Here is a 22,214-nt window from a genome sequence, read left to right on the forward strand (position 1 = left end):
TTGAGAAGCAAGCTGTGACAATAGGATTTAAATATAACAGTGAAAGGGGTGTTGGGAGAAAAACTTGGATATTGCAGAGTGACAATAATAGGGGAAAGCCAGAGAGAGGCTTCAGGGCTTCCTTTTGTCCTTTTCCTCTTCTAATATTCTTCATTTTCCCACCACAAAGTAGATTTCCTTATCTGTCAGTGAAGTCATTCTCTGTGGCTTGTAATGTCATTCTTTGTTTTGGCTGAAGAGTCCATTTTTTTCAAAGAGATTATGGAGCTGTTTTTATTAGTGTTCTTAAATTTACATGAGGAAACTATTCTTTTTTTTTTTTTTTTTTTAATTTCAGAGAGGAAGGGAGAGGGAGAGAGAGACATCAATGATGAGAGAGAGAATCATTGATTGGCTGCCTCCTGCACTCCCCCTACTGGGGATCGAGCCCGCAACCTGGGCATGTGCTCTTGACTGGAATCCAACCTGGGACCCTTCAGTCCACAGGTCAATGCTCTATCCACTGAGCCAAACCAGCTAGAGCAGGAAACTATTCTTTGTAGAAAAGTTAGGATATAAAGATAAGCACACAGTGGAAACCAAAAACCATCTGCAATCCAGCCTCAATTGTTAATTGATAACTGATATTAACATTTTGATGAGCATCTCAAGTTTTTCAGCCTGAGGGACATAAGCATCTCTTTAAACCCCAGCATGTACATGGCATGGATTATGTGTTCGTTGAATAGTAACAGTGACAGCATTCCGTTTGATATTTTATTTGAGTGGCTGTGCTGAAACTTTCCATTCTAATTATCTTAACTTTCAATATGAAAGAATAAATAGCAACTGCCTTCCCAGTAGCTTTGTGGCAACTGCCTAGAGCAGTGATGGCGAACCTTTTGAGCTCGGCGTGTCAGCATTTTGAAAAACCCTAACTTAACTCTGGTGCCGTGTCACATATAGAAATTTTTTGATATTTGCAACCATAGTAAAACAAAAACTTATATTTTTGATATTTATTTTATATATTTAAATGCCATTTAACCAAGAAAAATCAACCAAAAAAATGAGTTCGCGTGTCACCTCTGACACGCGTGTCATAGGTTCGCCATCACTGGCCTAGAGCCATGTCACTGTGTGTGGTATTAAATGCAGAACTTACATAGGGAAATGATATTGTTTCTCAGAAGATCTCATGACCTGCACTACCCTTGTGGTCCTGGGGGTGACTCATAGATCAGACCCCAGGATACGCTTAGGAAGGGCCCCCTTCCTCCACCTTGTCCATGACATGGAGAGAAATCCATCCGGGTTTTCGTTTGGGAGTAGCATGGCACTGCATCTAGCATACCGTTTCCTAGGAGAAATTAGGAATCCCTTTCTCCAAGATATTTCTTTCTTGCTTGCTTTTTTTTTTTCTTTATTAATCCTCATCCAAGGACATTTTTCCATTGATCTTTTAGAAAGAGTGGAAGAGAGAAACATTGATGTGAGAGAAACAATCGATTGGTTGCCTCCTGCACACACCCTGTCCAGGGCCCGGGCCGGGGAGGAGCCTGCAACCAAGGTACATACCCTTGACCTGATGGAACCCGGGACCCTTCGGTCTGCAGGCTGATGCTCTATCCACTGAGCCATACCAGCTAGGGCTCTCTGAGACATTTCTTAAAAGAAGGCCTGCTTCGTTGATGCAGTGTATGCCAAGAAAATATGTGACCTAAGTAACAAGTCTGTATATCTACTTTCTCTTATTCAGGCAGCAATACGGAAAGAACTAAATGAATTTAAAAGCACAGAAATGGAAGTGCATGAAGAGAGTCGGCAGTTTACAAGGTAAGTGGACACAATTCAGTTTAGCATATTAAAAATGATCAAGATGGTAAGTTTTATGTTATGTGTATTTTACCACAATTGAATTTTTAAAAAATACAGTCTAACATAATACCATCTAATGAACATTTCTAAAATTAAGTCTTGTTTTTTCTCTCAAAGAAGTCTGAGTCATTCTAAAGGGCTATATTTGGTTTCTTTTTCGTTTTATTTCCTGGGTGAGAAGACAAGCTTTTTGAAGAGACTCAATTAACATTTTATGCCCTGAACAGATGCTGGTGGGAGCCGGTGTGGGCACTTATGTGTCTGCTTTGGACTCACAGTAGACATACTTAGAGAGGAGAGAAACTCAGTTTTCAGAACATGTCACTTAAAATAGGAATCCCATGTTCACTGGTGCCACAGAAGCTCTCTGTAATCCTGCCATCTTTCCTCCCAACACCCTTCAGGCTTGCTTCTAAGCCCTGGGTGATCATGTCGTCTGACCCCCCCACAATTCACAGGTGTTCTGGATGTTTCTATCTCAAAGGTTTACATGCTTTGCTTTATACAACAGGTGTGTTCCTAAAAATTTGAAAGTCAATCAAATCCTTAAGAATTAAATTGTTAGGAAACAAACCAAAATAGGCGATTACATGGAGACTTCTTTCTGGGAAACATGCCCCGATCCCCTAGGCTGGAAACAGCGTCTGGAGGGCAGCCCTACATCAGGTGCCACCGTTAACGCTGAGGCTCTGGTGGCAGGGATGTTGCTGCTGGAGAGCATATGGCATGGACGGAAGTAGGATTTAATAGCAAACCTCCTCCCTGACGTTCATGGGGCCTGTCTTGCTCCACAGCTACTGTTCCTATAATAACCATGTCTGGTGTGCAGAAGAAACTCCCCTTTCTGCTAGGATATTTCTTATTTGTTTTGTTTTCTCCATAGCATGTTTGTTTGCTTATTTATTTATTGAGAGAGAGATAGATGAATGAATATGCATACAGGACTTTCAGACATCCTGAATGTATGGGGCTTCTCTCTGTCTGAAGGCTTCATGCTGTCATAATCTACACAGACACCCGTCACATACCAATATCAAGCCAGACCTAAGTGTCCTCTCTTTCTCTCCCCTCTATTTCTGGGGTCAGGAGAAGTTCTTGCTAATGTCTGACACCTGTGGTCACACTGTGGCAGTAAAGTTGATCAGAATAAGGTGGCTGGATATTTATGGTAACATCGAACTGGCCGGGACCTCCAGGCAACTGGGAAGGTGGCATTTTTCGTGTCTTTTGTGTCCTGACCCCTGAGATGTAGTGACTGTATCAATCCAGTCTTTGTCATTCAGGATAATTTTACTTCTCTGTAGTTTTCCTAGAAATTGTAGTATTTGATCCCCTCATTTCATTTGATGGCATTATATAAAGAATAAATTATAATAAAAATAATTAAAATTCTAAAATGCCTTTTTATGGAAGTCCTCATTTTATGAAAAATAAGCATTTATACTGAAAGAGGCTCTTTCTCTTCTGTTGTACTCTATAAACAAGTAAAAAAAATAAGATGCAGGGAGAAGTAAAGGTCATTTTTTTTTTCAGAGATGTCTTTTTAATGTGAACAAATAATGGTCTAAATAAGCTTTCATACAGTATAAAAATTTGTCAAGTAAAAATGAAAACTCCCTTCAGTCCTTCCCCAGTTTTATTCTCATTCGCACCAGTAACCACTGGTGAAAGTTTGGTGTAGATCAGTGATGGCGAACCTTTTGAGCTCGGCGTGTCAGCATTTTGAAAAACCCTAACTTAACTCTGGTGCCGTGTCACATATAGAAATTTTTTGATATTTGCAACCATAGTAAAACAAAGACTTACATTTTTTATGTTTATTTTATATATTTAAATGCCATTTAACAAAGAAAAATCAACCAAAAAAATGAGTTCACGCGTCACCTCTGACACGCATGTCATAGGTTCGCCATCACTGGTGTAGATCCTTCTAGACATTTTTTCTGTGCATTTACAAACATATATGTGCATATATATGTACATATATGTACACACACACATACATCTGCATATATATATATATACACACATCCTCAGTCACACACAAAACAGCATTCACAAAATTTTTCAATATTAGTATATATCTTATTAATTTGAATGATTCTATGGTATTTCATGGGTATTATGCCATAACTTCCTGAACAGTTATTCTATTCATAGATGTTTATGGAATTTTTAGTTTTTCGTTAGTAAAATGATGCTGTCTTTTGAGTTTCTTTATAAATGTATCTTTTTGCTCGCACACCAGTATTTCTGTATTAGTCCCATAAGTGGATTTCCTAGGTCACAGGATATATATTTTTACATTTTGAGAGATACTATTCCGTGACCTACAGTTTACGAGCATGCCTGGTCTGTTAACCCTCATCACCATGTGGGGGTGATGATGGTGGCGAAGAGGCCTATATTCTAAAGAATGAACATTAATATCCTATTTCACTGATTTCTGTAAAGTTGAGCATCTTTCATACCTTTATTGACCATTTATTTTTCATTTTTTGATTTGTCTTTACCAATTTTCTTTTGGGTTGTTTATCTTTTTCTTATGGATTAGTAAAAACTCAGATACTGAGTTACTACATATCACAATACTTTCCCCCAATGTATTGCTAACATTTTAACTTTTTTATGGTTTTCTATTTAAATGTTTGCATATTTAAATTTGCCTGTATTGTTATTTTTTAATTTACTGTCTTGTGTCCTAAAGAGGAGGGCCAAGATTATAAAAGTACTAGAGGCCGGTGCACAACATTCGTGCACTGGCTGGGGGGGGCATCCCTGAGCCCAGCCTGCACCCTCTCACAATCTGGGACCCCTTGGGGTCCTTCACGCTGCCACAGAGGCGAGAGAGGCTCCTGCCAGCGCCAGCCGTGAGCCTGGCTTCTGGATGAGTGGCGCCTCCCCAGTAGTCAATTTGCATATTAGCCTTTTATTATATAGGATTACCTTTAGTTTTTATATGTGTTTTTGTTTTACACTTAGATCTTTCATCCATTGGGCAATTATTTGGGTTTATGATTCAAAAGAGTAAACTAGCTTTACTTTGTTCTAAATCAATAGTCATTGTCCCACTGCGATTTATTTCCCCCTCGGTGTAAAATTTTTCTCTTAATGTACACGTGGGTCAGTTTCCAGATTCTTTAGTGTGCTCTAGTGAGCTATTGTCTATCCTTGCATGGTGTCACACTGTTTACTTAGAATAGTACATTTTATAGTATATTTTTATATCTGGTGGGGTATTTTCTCACCTTGGAAATTCCGTTGGCTATTTTTCTGTATTTGCTCATCTGCAGAAATTTAGAGCATGCTTGTTGTGTTCCATAAAATAGTCTATTAATATCTTCATTGTTTAAGTACATATGAATAGATGCAAATAGGGATGAGCTTCATTTCAAAAGAAAATTATAGACTTTGGGGGATAATAGTTGATATCAAAGGTAAGTTTTACTAAAGTTTTCAAAAAAAATATATTGATTAACACTCTTCCAAATGTCTTTCCAGATAAGGAAAAATTAAATATTCATATCACTGCGATGAATATGCCTTGCTTAAGTATTCTTAAAAACTTGGCAGGAAAGCAAATATCTACTGTTTTTCCATTCATTTCTATTACATCATTGGACTTGCCTTTTGGCTCTGAGACTTATGAAAATCATGCATATGATTATCAGATTGTTTTCATTATTTCTTTTAGGAGGAGAAAGTTTTGGTAAACACTGCTGTGTCTAATCCAAATGATACAAATATACGATAATGTTTTACATTTAGAAAACTGCTCATGTAGAAGATAGTGGTGTTCTTAGCACCAGCCATCCTTGGAGGGCATAAACAAGCTGTTGATCATTACCTAGCCTCTTAGATGCAACCTAGATACAGAGCAACTCACTTATTAGCTCTTCTTATTAGTGTCAGACATTATCTCCTTACATCAAGTAAACATTTCCTTTACAACCTAAATCTATTAACTCCCCGGGCATTTGGCGGTGTTAAAAGGGTTGAGACAGCCCTGCTCCCTCTGCCCAGGTACCTCGTTATCCAGAGATAATCTCCCACACAGTGATGGATCAGTCAACACTGGACGGAACACTTCCCATATGTAGCTTTTTTTTTTTTTTTTTGCTTCTGTATCTCTGGGTAGAAACCAAAAAAGCTGATTACATTGGTTGCCTCTGGGAAGGGGAATTGGGTGACGGATCAGGCATGGGAGGGATTCTTTTCACTGCTCACTCTTTGGGCCTTTTGAATTTTTGAAACATAAGAATGTATTACATAGTCAAAAAAGCCTTGAAAAATAAAGAAGCTATTCCCTACTCTTTGTAAATGAGAAGTTCATCATGATGACCTTCCTTGAAAAATGTGCTGGTGCTAATATTAAAGGTGACACTCTTGCTATTGGTGTACCAAGAAGACACCTTGGAAACCCCCATCATGAATACATTTTGGGACATGTTTGGTCTGTAGTGGTGAAGAATTGTAGTGATGCACTCTTTTCTCTAGTTCCCCAAGTTTGTCCCAGTATTTTGCAGATATCTGTCTGGAATTAGAATGGACTTTCGTCCCCTGTAATAAGGGTGAGGACCAGTGGGCCCTGCAAGAGTTCATTCTGTGGCCTGACAGGTACCAAGCCCTAACCTTGGTCCCTTAAAACACTTGCTGCTTATTCGGCCAGCCACATCCTGAATTTTCTCCCCGCAGCAGCTGCCCGCCCACACCACTGTTCAAAATCCCAAAGACCATAGGAAGGGCCATTGCATTCTGAAAGGAGATCACCATGGCAAAGGAAAGCCACTTCCCTTTCCATAGGAAATAGAATTTCTACAATTTAAAATCATTCCCTAAACCAGTGATGGCGAACTTATGACACGCGTGTCAGAGGTGACACGCGAACTCATTTTTTTGGTTGATTTTTCTTTGTTAAATGGCATTCAAATATATAAAATAAATATAAAAATATAAGTCTTTGTTTTACTATGGTTGCAAATATCAAAAAATTTCTATATGTGACATAGCACCAGAGTTAAGTTAGGGTTTTTCAAAATGCTGACATGCCGAGCTCAAAAGGTTCGCCATCATTGGTCTAAACCAAGGTTCGCCAACCGCTGATCCGGGGACCACTGGAGGTCCGTGAGGTCCGAAAGGTTGGCGACCGCTGCTCTAAACCATAAAGGCAAATTGTATGAAAGGTTAGCTTTTATTTAAAAACTAAAATTTTTTTTAAACTAAATTTTGAAATGGTTACAGCTGAGTACTAATATTATGGGTAATTATATTTTTCTTCTGGAAATTCTGTTTTCCAATGTTTTTGTGTCAAGTGTATGAGATTTATAATCAAGAGAATATTATTTTTTTAATTGAGTTTTGTAAATAAGAACATTTTTAGAGTGTGTAATGTAGTACTTATATTAAGGAATATTATGAAAGATTAATAGAATCATTGAATTGATGCTCTTAGAATAAAAACAGGCCTCAAGGGATCGTTGGCATAATGTTAAGTGGAAAAATCAGGATACTGACTGAGTGTATATATGGCAGCGGTGTTTTATTTAAAATTCGGATGCATAGAAAAAAATTAGGAAATGATATAAAAAACTCTTAATGGTTTGTTATAGAGTGGGGCTATAGTTTTTTTCTTTTTTTCTTTGCTCTACTTTTCAAATTTTCTTGATGTGGTTATGTTGAGGTGTGTCTTTAAAGCAATTATCTCATTCTATACCATCCTGTGGTATTACTATTCTACGTGGATTTACAGATAAAATAAACCACTCTTTGCCCTAGCTGGTTTGGCTCAATGGATAGAGCGTCGGCCTGTGGACTGAAGGGTCCCAGGTTCAATTCCGGTCAAGGGCACATGCCTAGTTTGCGGGCTTGATCACCAGTGGGGAGGCAGCTAATCAATGATTCTCTCTCATCATTGATGTTTCTATCTCTCTCTCCCTCTTCCTTCCTCTCTGAAATCAATAAAAATATTTTAAAAATAAAAATAAACCACTTTTTCAGCTTCCAGATATGCTTATGAAAATGGAACAGGGCAGAAATGACACATGGGACCAAAATAAAAATTAAGAGTCCCCCACAGAGGAAGACGAGGGCTCCTTCTGCAGTGGCGCTTTCTTTCATAGCTGCCCCATGTACTTGCTGCCTGGACAGAAACCTGAAAGAGTTGCAAAATGCTGCTTTACCCACCAGAGTGGAAATCATGGCTCAGCATTTGAAATAATATAATCCTATCCAACCTGCGGTCTGTTTTCTTGGGTAGAGCAAGGAGCTGTGGTTTAGGAGAACCTCCTCATTTGTTTAACATAAGTGTGTGTGCAGGACACGTAGAGCCTTTTAAACAAAGGGAAAATTAATTATTCAGGATTTCTGTGTATAAGAAATAGGGACGTATGGGAAAGTTCATATTTTACATTTGTGAGTAATTTTATATTTTATATCACCTGAATGAATTTAAAGGAGTACATTTTTAAAAATAAATTATGGAGGGACCATATTGAAAAGAACTTTTTTATGGGGAAAAAGAAATATTTTTTTCTGCATTCCATGACTTAAGAAGAGTTTTTTTCCCCCTATTTACTTCCTCTCAATAGTACGGAAATAAGAAAAGTGTATTGCAATTTTAACAAGAAGAAGAAAATATGGATAACTCCAAATTTGAGTCTCTGGAAAGTTCTGGAGAAAAAAAGAGCAGCCGGAAAAACTTCAGTACCCTTAGGGCACAGTAAATGTCTTTATTACTCCATCAACTGGAAGCCTAAAGCCAAACTGTCATTCTGTCAGATAGGCAAACTTCTCAGGAGGCAAAGCTGAACTTCTTAGGTTTCAAAATAAATGCAAACCGCTCAGTGGTAACAAACTGAAGAACAATTTGCATTTTCAGTACCTCTAGCACAGTGGTTCTCAACCTTCCTAATGCCACGACCCTTTAATACAGTTCCTCATGTTGTGGTGACCCGCAATTTCATTGTTACAAATTGAACATAATTAAAGCATAGTGATTAATCACAAAAACAATATGTAATTATATATGTGTTTTCCGATGGTCTTAGGCAACCCCTGTGAAAGGGTCGTTCGACCCCCAAAGGGGTCGCGACCCACAGGTTGAGAACCGCTGCCCTAGAAGAGCATTTTAGAGCTGAATTTGAACATAAGATGCCTAATTTAAACAGGATGTAAATACCCTTTTCTGATTGGTTAGTGCGAGAAAATATATGTTTGTTTTTACCAAATCTATCAGCCCATATGAAAAGCGGGAACATTGCTGAACCCCAGGTTTGTGGGCATATTATTGCATTCACACTATGAGTTAGTCGCCTTCCTCTCTTAGCCGCCCTTGAAGCTGTGCTGATGGCCTGTGACTCCCAAGCAATCCAGACTGTGGAACTCACTCTCTAGTGGGATCCATGAACAGACTGTGTCTGCAGAAAAAACAAAAACCTCCTTCCAGTCCAAATTTTAGAAATGTTTTTACAGGACACTTTCCAGGAAAATGCTGGGCCTGAGAAGGCTCTAACTCCCTTCAGGCCCACTGACTGCTCACTTTGTTTCCCAACCCGATTTTTAATTTACCTTCTTCATTCCATGGACTTTCCCGATGGGAAGAGAAAGCCTCTCGTGTCGTGTTCCCCCAAACTTGTCCTTTGAATCCAGGACACTGTGGAGTGTTGCTGTATGGAGCCCAGCAGATCAGGAGAGATCTAAAATGATGGCTAAATTACGTGAGTTTGTAGTGCCTGGAAAAACTGGACCTAACCGAGAGGGATTTGGGTAGCTTGTGGAGTAAAGACACTGCAGGGGCTGTTTGTGTCAACAGGCCCCCTCCATGGGCTGTGGGCAGTGCTGGGCTCCCTGCATGGAGGGAGCGATACTGCTTGTTTCAGACCCTGAGCCATCACTGGACTGGCTTCTCTAGTAATTGCAAGAAGTTTGTACAGGGCCCAGAGATTTGAGTTGCCAGTATGAGGCTTTAGGCTAGAAGCATTTTAAAAGGTAGAACATTTAACAAGATAGAAAGTGCAAGGGCAGGCTTACAAAAAAAAAAAAATATCTGTTATCTGTATGGTTGTACGTATGCTTAGTATGTTGCCTATAGAACGTTTGGAAGGAAATTTCAGCAGGTGTTTGGAAATTCAGGTGTGGAAAGTAGATTTGGAGTCCTCAGCGGGAGGTGAGAACAGGCTAAAGGTAATGAAATAGTGACTATTTGTTGATGTTTCCTTGTATAACGACAAACCAGGTGTAACCACAACCTTTATGAAAATCTCCCTCTGCTCAGTACAGCTTAGAACATGATCCTCAAGGATAGGAGTGCTTTGTGTATCGATTGCTCTACATCCTGGGAGGATATAATCAGTGTCTCTAGAACAGGGGCTGCCTCTGCTTTCTGACGTAACATTGATAGCAGCATTCTGTTATGACAGTAATTTATAACAGCAATTCATTGGGGGGCTGTCTAGAGCCACCTCTAATTACAGACATTCCCATACCTTATTCAGTTCACTGAGTACAGCCTGTGTCTCTATACCACACACTCACTCAGTGTTTCCATTTGCTTATTTCAGGTTTCATCGTCCGTAATGAGGTGCGAGACTCTTTGGAAACATAGACTGATCATCTTTGGGGGCAGCCTCGCTTCCTAAACACCTGATACTGCATTGCACTGGGATTTGACTGTGTGTGTTTCCATTTAACTTGTGGTGAAGGAAGCGTGTGGAAAGTGCTCCCCACCTGTACAGCCCAGATGTGGCCAACAAGCCAAGGGTCGGGTGTAGTGACCCTGCTGTCCAGCATGGGCACTGATGGTAAGGGACACAATGGTCGCACCCGTTATTCTTCATCAAGGGTTTTAATCAAAGAAGATGAGCAGAAGACAATCGCTGGCTCCCTGTTACCAGAAAGCCAAATTTTCGAGTGCAGGATAAAGGGGGTGAGCCGGGGATAGACTGTCTGGGCACTGGTAAGGGGTGGGGGTTGAAAACCAGAAAGAAAGAGAAAATTTCATTATGTTAATGAAAAAAGAACATTGAAACTTAAATGTATTTTTGAAGAAGGCTTTTGATAGCTGAGAACTTATTAAGGGCTTGGGGTCTAGTCACCCCTTATGGATTCCTTAGAGACCTGATCCTAGAAGAATATTCTTTCACCCTTATGTTGGTGCAGTATAGTACCATTATTTTGTATTGTGCCAGTGAATCTAATTGCCACAAATAAGTCTGAGTGTTTCATGCATCTTTTTCTTAAATGCAAGAGGCTTTCATGGACTTTTAACAAGCATGCTTACCCAAATTCTGTTGCATGCTTTAAGTAACATAGCTATACACGCTTCACTTTTTTTTTTTTTTTTTAGACTCTTTACCTAATGCACCAACCTCCCGCAAGGATAACAGGACTGGGAATAAAGTCAGATGGGATGTGACCCTATTAGTCTGTAGCAAGCTTTAGAAATAAATCTGTTGGTCTTTCCCTAGCTTGATTATCTTCAAAGTTGAAATAACCATGCTTGAGCTAAGGAAAATAATATTGACAATCACATCTTTTTAAAAATCCTGAATCCAAAATTAAAACTTAAGCAAGATGCAAGTGTTCTGCCCGCAGTTAGCTTTGAGTGGGACTGCAAAGGAATACTTATTTTCAGTGCTGCATTAAGTTGGATTGCTGCTATTAAAAAGATAAAGCACATGGATAAAAAAAAAATACCCAAAGATATATAAGAACACGGAAAATTTTTGCTAAGTTGAGAATGAGGAGAATCTCATTTTGTGTTTTATGTCTCTGCAGATTGCATCCATAAATATAATATTGACTTTTAGTGCAAAAAAAAAAGGTGACTTTAAAGTTATGGAAGGTGTCCCTATGAGCCTACAGTCAGTATTGTTTACATCAATAAACCCTCTATTTCATCTTAATATTTCCCATGGAATCACAGGCACAGCATGGCTTTTGCTTTCAAACATGTGACCACATGTAAATACTACCTTGCATTTCATTGTTTGTTCACAATTGTTTTGGGCCCCCTTTTATTAAAAACACATGCTTTGTGTAATAAGACAAGACCTAACTAGACTTATCTTCTGAAATGATTCTGATTCATAATATGGAGGACTATAATTTTCGATCTCAACCAAAAAGCAAACATCTGGTGGATAAATTTGGATCCTGCCATTTATTTATATTTGATATTTTAAAGAACTCCTTGAAATGGGGGGTGATTTTGCTTAAAAGTGAAAAAAAATTGGCCCCACTTAGTCTATTACAACAAACCAGGACCATTTATAACTAAGAAAATTGACCAGCATTGTTGCACCTCTTGCCACACTCAGCCACATGCTGTTAGTGAAATGGCGTAGGATTTCTGCACTGGTGTCATTTCAGTAATAGAATCAGATATATTTTTGCTCTGAAAAAATGTTTCTGCATGCCAAGTGGGTTTCTCCGGCTGAGGTTGAGTCCATTTCATAGTGCTTACATCCAGCTATAGACATGACCTATGTCCTCATTTTTTGCTGAAGTCATTACATTATTTTATTATTATTTTGTTGTCTTAGGAAAAATACCAAGGAATGTAATGTTATTTTAATTTTCTATACTTATGATTTTTTTAACAAATCACACTTCCATAAAAATGGTAAACATAAGACATCACTGTTTTATTACTCCTATACATGTCAAAGAAAGTCTCCACTTAGTTAATAAAAGGCACAGTTTTTTCCCCTCTAGTGGTGCATGAAATGCAATTTTTTATTCCTACAATGAGTGCACCCAAACAAAATGAGAATCTGGTGCCTCGATCCATTGTTTTTCTTGTATGATAGATCAGATTTAGGAACTACCCACACTTTTTCTTCATACTGATTTATATGCTTAGAGAAAATTTTAAGAGACAAGCTTAAAAGTAAGTAAGTAAATAAATAAATAAATAAAAATTAACTGTGGCTTGTCTAAAATATAAGACTTGGAACCACCAGTTACTTCATTAATTGATTCTTTAAATAAAAAGCTATGGAAAGAAACGAAGGGTTGTGAACTAAGCTGTATTCTGCAGAATAGACTCTATTTCCATAGCTAATTCTAAAAGGCGGAAACACTGCATACCCACCCCAGCAGCCCATCCAGAGGCCTCGTGCTTGGGAGCCCTGGAAGGATGTGAAGGTGTGGACACCACCTCCACCCCTGCAATACAAGTATGCTTCTGCCTGAGCCTTTCTACATTTTCAGCATTTCTGCAATCCAACCCATACACTGCAGTTCTGTGGAGAAAATAAATGTGTGTGTTAATCGTGTTGTTACACAGCTCCAGGTTAGGCTGAAGTGTGTGGGTTTTCCTGAGTCTCCAAGATATGATTCAGGGGGAAAAACAAATCCATCTCCAGGAAGGTGCCAGGTAGGAAAGAACTAGACAGACTGTAAGTAGCCATTTCCATCGTTCCTAAAATGGAGAAAGGAACATTAGCATTAAGGGCTTAAAAAGGCGCCATGGGCTTAGCACCTTCAGGGTCATTACCAATCAGCCTGACAAATGAGACCTCTGGTGAGCAGCATTAATTCAGGGTAGCCTGCCTGATAGTTTCCTGTGTATGTGAAATGTCTTGCATTTTTTATGGTCAATATTGTTCACCCTTATGTTAACACCTTAAATTATTTACATTAAACCTATAATATTCAGAGAACCATTTTGGGTATTTCAATAACTTTTAAATGGAGGAAAAGGCAAACTCATCTCTCTCTCTGAAAAACTGACTTTCTGGTTTTATTTTTATATCCTTTATTAGTACAATGATTTTTCACTTATCTTTTTCTACTGTTAGTAAATATATTCTGTAAGTAGAAAGTTCTGAAATTTAAGTGAAGATCTATTTAAAGACGTAGAGGAATTGAATATACCCTTCAAATATGATCCAATATTGAAAATGAGAGATAAGTTCTTTAAACCCATAATTCGGGTTTTACACACTGCAGTTAATTCAGTGCTGCACTGGCACTTTAAAAAAAAAAATACAGTAACTTATAGGAGAGAAAAACCTGCTACACGCCTGTAAGTTCCACACTTTAACACATAACAGCCATTATATGTATACTTAATGGAGTCAGACAGACACAACTTTCAAAAATTATACTGTATTCACAATAGAAAAAGGAAGTCTTGTCTACCGCATAGTAGTATGCCCACATTTAAACAGGGAAGGTTTCTTTTCTTCCTTTCTTGCTCAGAATTTTCTTCAGTGTTACTATTTTGTAAAGTGGTCCCAGCAGCACATTTCACAGAGTGAGAAATCTCTTTCAGAATAGGTGAGAAAAAATCAAACTTGTACAAGACATATAAATTTATATCATTTCATCAGTATGGTAGCTCATGCATTCCTAAATTCCAATCATATTTTAAGCCTAACCTTACTAGTAAAAGTATATACTTTGAAACAAAAGTTAATTTTTTCACATCGTTAGAATATGCTGTGAACACTAAGAAACCACTTAGATGCAGTTTCTTACCAAGTTGTCTCTTGGCCATTATTGAGTATTTGCTCTCTACTGGTACTTAGGGGTGGGCTATATCAGTTCGTTTTATTTTACTAAGCGGAATGAACTTCTAGAACTAAAGTCCTAGAGGAGAAAAGTAATCATCAAATTAATAGGCCCATCTTTCTGAGAGAAAGCACATTTCCGGCTAGTTCAAACCCAAGTTTCAAAGAGTAGCATGGGACTCTACTATAATTTGGCAGTGACCAAAGGGTGGCAGGGACAAAGGCAGAATACTCCCAAACCATTCTCATATTCTCTCTCTCTCTCTCTCTCTCATCATTATGCTTTAGCTCTGTATGGAAATGTGAACCGCCACTAGTATTTCTAGAAAACAACAGAAACATAGGCTACTTAAGCTTTTTCAAAGACAGGGCCATCCCAGATTAACAAATCCCATTGTATATGCTGTAAGATTTCTAGGAAGAAAAAAAAAAGGAGAATACTATGGCAGTTATTCCCACTGAAAGCCAACTTATAGGCAAGGGAGTCATTTTTAGCTATGCTAGGATTTGCTGCACACACACACACAGACAAGTCATTTTGCTTGTTGCACTGCTAGCACAGCTGTACATATGAGCAAAGCACTGTGGATCAGTGTTTCTCAGTGGGGAAGCTGTTGGCATTTGGAGCTGGGCAATTCTTTGTTGTACAGAAATGTCCCATACATTGCAAGTATTACGCCCAGTAAAAATCAAATGTAAAAAGCCTTCCCCCATGTTCAAATGCCCTCCTAGGAGGGCAGTTGCCCCTCCCGTGAATACCACTGTCTACTGCATTTTAGGGCATTAAAAATGCAGGAAAAGTGTCTGTCTCAAAACATGTCTCGGCTGCCTTGCATTTCTTTGGGCCCTGAATCATTTCATCCCCCTTCATTTCTCAAACCTTCTGCTTCGATGCAACTTTAATTTGCCCGTTCTTGAGGGAGGTGGTTACTGGCCAGCCATGGCAGTTCTAAAGGGCATATTCACTTGGGTAGTTCCTGGACGTACTTAACGGAGAGATTTCACAATGAGCAAACTTTTTCATTTTTTGACCTCACAATTTTACTATAGATCTACACTGTTGTGCATAATCCTTGTCAATGTCATGAGGATCCTTGCATAGTTTAACCACAAACATGATAGTTGACAGTCCACTTGAACAAAACCTGTGGTCTATGAGCATTACCATTAGATTTTTACCTGGGAAGCTGCAACTTATGAGTTCCAAAGCAATCACCTGTTTATCCTATAAAAGAAGCATTTAATCCACATGCCAATGTTTGAATTCCCCCTGTATACATGTAGTTATATAGCTCAACTTTCCTAAAATTTGTGAATATTGAATTGTAAAGGTAATTTGGGGTAGGTGTGGATTGTATCTACATTTGCTTCTATACTTCAATGCTGATCATGCCCAAAACAGGATGAGTTTAACCTAGGTGAAACGTTATTACACTATACTACCAATACCTAAATATACTTACTCTCTTTGTTGCTTTTTATGACCAAACCAGAATATTAAATATGTCTCTGAAATGATTTGGATGAACTGTGGCTAACAGAATGGAATTAATTTAACCACTAATTTTTTTAAATATTCAAATTTCTAAAACATCTTTTTTGAGAAAGAGCAACTCAAGAGTCGACAAAGGTGGTTATATTGTGAACTTTTAGATGGTGCTTAAGAATTCTTATCTTGTTAAATATCAGTATTTCTTTTTTTTAAAGAATAAATTGAAGGGAGTAAATGAGGCAGAATGCCACTCCACCCTCAGGTCAATTTTATGGTATATAAAAATGCCAATAATATTTGTGCCACTTACCAATATGGGGGCGAGGTCGACTTTTCCCTTACTGGATGCTTTCGTTATAGTTTGACTATACCATTATGTTGCTAAGAGAGCCTCCACAAGGAGAAGTCACCATTGCAATGCTAACAAGGGTTCGAAAATAATCTGCATGAATCGGGTCAAACCACTTTCATTACTTAAAATATAGGCACTGATATTTTTATATATTTTTAAATATTTCTTCTGTGGCTTAGACATGTGCCAATGTGTTCATGACATTCTGAACCAACTTCACCAGATATAGTAACCTACCTACATTTTTTGTCTATAAACAGTCATTTTAAAATAAAGAACTATATTTGGTCTTGTGTTATTTCAAGCTTTGGTTAAAATGATGAGGGTGGTAAGCTGTGACCACTAACAGACTGACTGACTGATTCCTGATTTCCAGTGAGTGAGCTGACCCTACATATTGCACAGGTGTACTCTCTGTGAGTGTAAATAACTGGAACTGTACACCGATGAACATGACCGTTTCTCTTTTCTGTTGCTGTTGTTCTTGACCTGTACTGTATTATAGAATGTGGGTATAAATAGCTCTGAGTATACACACATATGTATATGTATTCCACTATCATAACCTGAAAGAAAGACTATGTGTTATCTTTTTTATTCTGTACTGGTGTTTGTGTTATTTAAAAAGCAAATTTATGCTCTATTTAGTTGTATTATATTATAGGATACCTTGCTGTGCACAATTCCAAGTGCCTTAGAACATTGTTTAGCTTTCTTAAGTATATAAAAATGCATATATGTATAAAATTGGGAAAAGTTACCTCAATAAAATCATTGGGAAAGCCCCAGCTTTAGTTTGTCACAATTTCTGTTGTATTCAGACAGTGCTGAGTCTTTTTAAATTAAAAGCTCGTAGAGTTCTCGCCTGTATGGTAAAGCAAGACTAAGATAGCTGTTCTAATTGCCTGTTATTTCAACTCCCCCTAACTGAAAACTTCTTGTATGTAAGATCTTGTGGTTTGTATTTTCTATTTAAAATATCTAAGAATTACTCTTTAAATAGTAACTTAAAGTATATTTTTTAAACTTGCTGTCATTTTATATCTGGGTATATTTGATATTGATGTTTTTATTGACATTATTATATATAAAAATAAAAGGTAGTCCCTTTAGAGGTTATAATATAGAAAATAGTCCAGCTGGTGTGGCACAATGGTTGAGCATTGACCTATGAACCAGGAGGTCACAGTTTGATTCCTGGTCAGGGCCCATGCCCGGGTTGTGGGCTGGATCCCCTGTGGGGGGCCTACAGGAGGCAGGCAATCAATGATTCTCTCTCATCATTGATGTTTCTATCTCTCTCCCTCTCCTTTCCTCTCTGAAATCAATAAAAATATATTTTAAAGAAAGAAAATAAACAAACTTCCTCATTATGCTTACTATTTAATGTATTATAAGCCAGGAGAGAGATTGGGAACATATTTTGACCAGAAGAGGAATTGGAATATACTTTTCATGTTTTCCAACCGTGGTTACTAATAGTCATTTATTCTCCTTTGACTCCAGGACAAGGGCAGAGGTATGAGGGGGAAGTTGAAAAGCAATTTATGTACCATTATTCTAGACTGAAGATGTATGATAATATTAGGAGCAAAACATTTAAAAGGAACATCTGAAAAATTGGCTCCAAGCATGCTATTAAAAATTAGCAGTACATTCCCAAGGTAGGTGTAGAGGTTCAACAACTACTTTCAATTTTTGTTCAAACTAAATCAGGTTCTACATTGAAACATTACTTTCCAAAACCCAATGGTGGTAAGAAATGGACATTGTTTTTATTGTACACAATGGTTTGATGGCATAGCATTTATTGTGATTGAACGCTTCGCTGGACCTCAACTCAGACATCTGCATGGAGATGCTGCCACTGCACTGCTATCCACAGACAAAAGTCCTGTTTATGAGTTTTGGAGCTCTTGGCCATTTAAAAGATGGTCACTATAAAGAACACATAAAATTCTAGAGAAAGGCTAAGAACTTAAAGTTTATGTGAAGTTTTTTGCTTCTTTGCTTTAAAAAGGTACCATTTCTAGAGATTTTAAGGAGAAAAAAAAATCTGTTAATGTGCTAACTTTTCATAATTAGACAAATATCCTAGGGAGGAGAGAATTGGCATTTTCAATACCCGTTGACCTAAGGATTTGCTCTTGGGTGGACTTTCAACTTTGGTTGGCCCAAGTCAGACAAGCTGGAGTAAAGGTGCTCCGCATTGGGAAGAATTTGCCCCTAATTGTTCAGCTAGGAAAATTCGGCAGTTCAAACTTAAGCTATGCACCATCTTCCCCACAGTCAGTGTAAGTTCATCATGGCTTTAGTTCCGTCCCTGATTACCCCTGAAATCTTGGTAATTACCACTCTGAGTCTTCCCCAATCAATTTATTCTTAACCCTGCTACCACATTGTTCTTTGTAGTGGACAACTCTCATGTTATTCCTACTCAGAATTTTCCAGTGAGTCCTCTCTGCCTACTGGAAAACTCCCAGGTACTGAATGTAGTACCACAAGCCACCGTTCCAAATGACTCTCCTTTACTTCTCACTTGGGCCAAGTCAAATGAAGCTCATTGTTCCTCAAATACATTATGCACTCTTCCAATATTACAACTTTTTTCATGCCTTTCCTCCAACTGGAATTCTGTTTGTTAACATCCCACCCAACCCTCTAGGAAGGATTCACATGTCTTCTCTAGCTATTGCATTTTTAAAATATTCTGTTTCTCTGACTAGACCCAACTCATTTAAATAACATCATATTAGATTTGTCTGTTCCACACCACTATCTAGTCTTCTTTGTCCCTGAGCCCAGAGCACTATAGTTGTGCGCAGGATGGCGCAAGTAAGTATGAAGAATGAGCTGAAGATGGCAGCTAAAGGCATGGAAAACTAAAGAGCACAATGGTTAAACCTAAAAGGTCCTTGTAAACCTTCTAAAGAAGATGGAATTTATCCTTAAGACAAGAAGGGTCAACTCAGATAACATCTCAGATGTTCCCTAATTATTCTGGCCACAGTGTAGAGACTAGATTGGAGAAGCAATATTAGACACGCAAAGACCATTGATTTTTTTTAATGTTTAATTTTTCATTAACACTTAATATTACATTGGTTTCAGGTGTATAGCATAGTGGAGATATATATATATATATATAACTTAAGAAGTGATCCCTACTGATAAGTCTAGTGCCCATCTGACACCAGTGGAGACCATTACTGTTGCTATAATTTTGCTGGGAGGTGATGGTGGCCTCGATCAAGGTATTAACTATTGGAATGAAGAGACATAGTGAGTTAATGACAGTTGAAATGATGGTTGCACCTGGGAAATGAGTAAAGACTATACCCACGCGTCATGTCTAGGTGGAGAGTGGTGATGCCACTTGTTGAAATAAAGAACGGAGGAGGTGAGGTTGTTGTAAGAGGGGAGTCGGGGTGCAGGGGGAGGGGAAAGAGGGTAGGAGGTGTGAAGAGGTCAGGTATTCAACTTTGTATGTGAAATTCAATGTGTTTGAATTGCCTGCCTGTTCGGACTTCCACATGCTAATAGTCTGTTGGATATGAGTTCGGAAGGTCAAAGAAAACGTCTTGGCTGCGGAGAGGAAGTTGAGAACCATCAGCACTGTAACAGAAGCTGTGGCAATGGACAAGCTCCTTAACAATGGAGCTTAAGACTGTGAAGAAATTGCTACAATGAAAATTGAATGAACTGTATTTTTGTTGCCTAAATTTGTCTCCAAATCATAAAATTCTTTCATTTACATATCATCTGAGTGCTTTAGATGATATACATACTTTTAATTTAACTGGGTTTTACTGGTTAGCATAAATTTAAATAAAATGGAATAGCACCTTATGGAGGGGGTTAAGTTGTAAAGGAAAAATTATATTTGAAAACTTACATTGCCCCAAATGTAATATACAGGCATGTTATCACAATAAGTCAAACATAGCCTTTTTTAATGTCATCAGTGGAATGTTTGATTGGTTCTTTAAACCAGATATTATTAAGAAATTAGTTTACATTTAGGTGCTATACTGTGTGTGTGTTTTTTGGTTTTTTTTTTTAAAGAACACCCCACCTTTAAGCATAAGAATTACACTCAGCACAGTGAGATGCTCACTCTATAAGCACAGGGAAGAGGGTGATGGAAAAAAAGTACTGTAGGTAAATGTCTCAGCTCACCCTCAGTCCGATGGAATGACAGGCAGAATCCCTCAATAGGAATGTAATCCCTCAGTAGTACTAACACTAGTCTCTCATTTTCTGAAAGCAGAGTTAATTTTATAATTAAATACATGCATGATCTAACTACCCCATATCAGTAAAAAGAGTTTGTAAACCTAAAGCTAGAATGAATGCAACCAACACATATCAAAGAATACTAAAAATGCATTTTATAATTTAAAAGGAACAGTAGAGCCGAAACCGGTTTGGCTCAGTGGATAGAGCGTCGGCCTACAGACTAAAAGTTCCCAGGTTTGATTCCGGTCAAGGGCATGTACCTGGGTTGCGGACACATCCCCAGTGGGAGATGTGCAGGAGGCAGCTGATTGATGTTTCTCTCTCATCAATGTTTCTAACTCTCTATCCCTCTCCCTCCCTCTCTGTAAGAAATCAATAAAATATATTTTTTAAAAAAATAAAATAAAAGGCACAGTAGAGAAAATTAATTTGGATTAACATTTCCAAAAAGTGTTATCCAATGAAACATGTACTTTTGACTCTAAGAACAGGAGTCTGTAAACAGAAAGCCAACCAATACCTTGAGTTTGTGTCATTAAAAAGAGTTTTAAAGAACATACAGTCACCAGAGGCTAGAAGCAAGTGAAATAATCTAAGCATGTAATATGAAGGACCTGAAAGGCACCAGAAATTGAGGGGAAAACAAAGGATTGGGATCCTGGGAAGTGGAAAGTCAGATTAAGATGCAAGCTAACAGATTCCCATGATGAAAACCTGATTTGAGGCAAAGCCTGTGTTTCCTGACAAATCCCAGATGCCGGAGGAGGCCCAGGATTCAGGAGATGGCCTTCCTGAGGCAACAATGAAGTTAGGTGAATATCGACACTCTGCTAGGAGGACAACTGCTCCTTCCCCCTGAGCCCTGACCACCAACCAGCCACAGATCCAAGTAATTAACACACAACTTCTCATTGAACTCAACAAAACCCTATATGATGAGTATTAATAACATTATCTATCCCATTTTATATTGAGGCGAGTGAACGGAGGTCCCCTCTCCCCAGGTTAAACAATGAAAATGGAATAAACACCAGAAACTAATTCCAGTTACCATAATAAACATACTCCTGTTAGTATTATAAGGAAAAATGTGTGCTTCAGTGAAAAATGATGCACTTTTTAAATAAGCACTCCCAATTCTGACTTTATGTGGGCTTTGCACCTTTCTTTGCCTCTGAGCTGTTTTATAATTTTGTAACTTGTGGCAAGCTGACAGTAATAAAAATAATTCTTGTCTCTAGACATGTACATAAATTCTGTCCAGTGGAGGTTCAATCGTCTTCCCTAGGTCACCGGGAAAGAAGCCAATTTTGTCCTATTTACACATTCTTTTCAATATTCTTGTTCTGTCTATGTTTCTGTTCTTTGGATTGCCTTCTGAACTAATTGAAACATCTTACCAGTTCTCTCCTAACGTGTTAAATAAAATCTTGAATATATATATATATATATATATATATATATAATATCTCCTTAAATTCTTGTGTAGGAATTTAATGAGTAAATGTATATAAAGTGCTTAGAACTATGTATATACATGAGTCATGATTTTACCATTTTATAGAATATCCTTTAACAATATTTATTGAGGCAGATTATATTAGCATCTCAACTGCCCCCTCTTTGGTTTTTATATTTAAGTATCTTTACTTTTTTTATACCAATGAAATACTTCAAATGGTCACTGCAGACATGTAAACAGTGAAGAAATATCTCAATTAGAAATGGAAAGTTTTCTGCAATCCCAGCTCCTCGTGGA

The 22,214-nt window shown here is 38.0% G+C and overlaps 1 protein-coding gene across 7 annotated transcripts in view; it reads left to right on the forward strand.

The window, feature by feature from the left end:
* Nucleotides 1-17,004, forward strand: part of PHACTR2 (phosphatase and actin regulator 2) — a 238,841-nt gene extending 221,837 nt beyond the window's left edge. For all 7 annotated transcript variants that reach the window (XM_070417821.1, XM_070417823.1, XM_070417822.1 and 4 more), the window contains 2 exons: nt 1,739-1,815; nt 10,416-17,004. In XM_070417821.1, the coding sequence (XP_070273922.1) occupies nt 1,739-1,815; nt 10,416-10,431 (93 nt within the window). In that variant the 3' untranslated portion in view covers nt 10,432-17,004. The remainder of the gene's footprint in view (nt 1-1,738; nt 1,816-10,415) is intronic.
* Nucleotides 17,005-22,214: the final 5,210 nt, after the last annotated feature.

Source organism: Myotis yumanensis, unplaced genomic scaffold (assembly GCF_028538775.1).
Source record: "Myotis yumanensis isolate MYYU_CA2020_CCGP unplaced genomic scaffold, mMyoYum1.0.hap1 SCAF_6, whole genome shotgun sequence".
Taxonomy (NCBI): Eukaryota; Metazoa; Chordata; class Mammalia; order Chiroptera; family Vespertilionidae; genus Myotis; species Myotis yumanensis.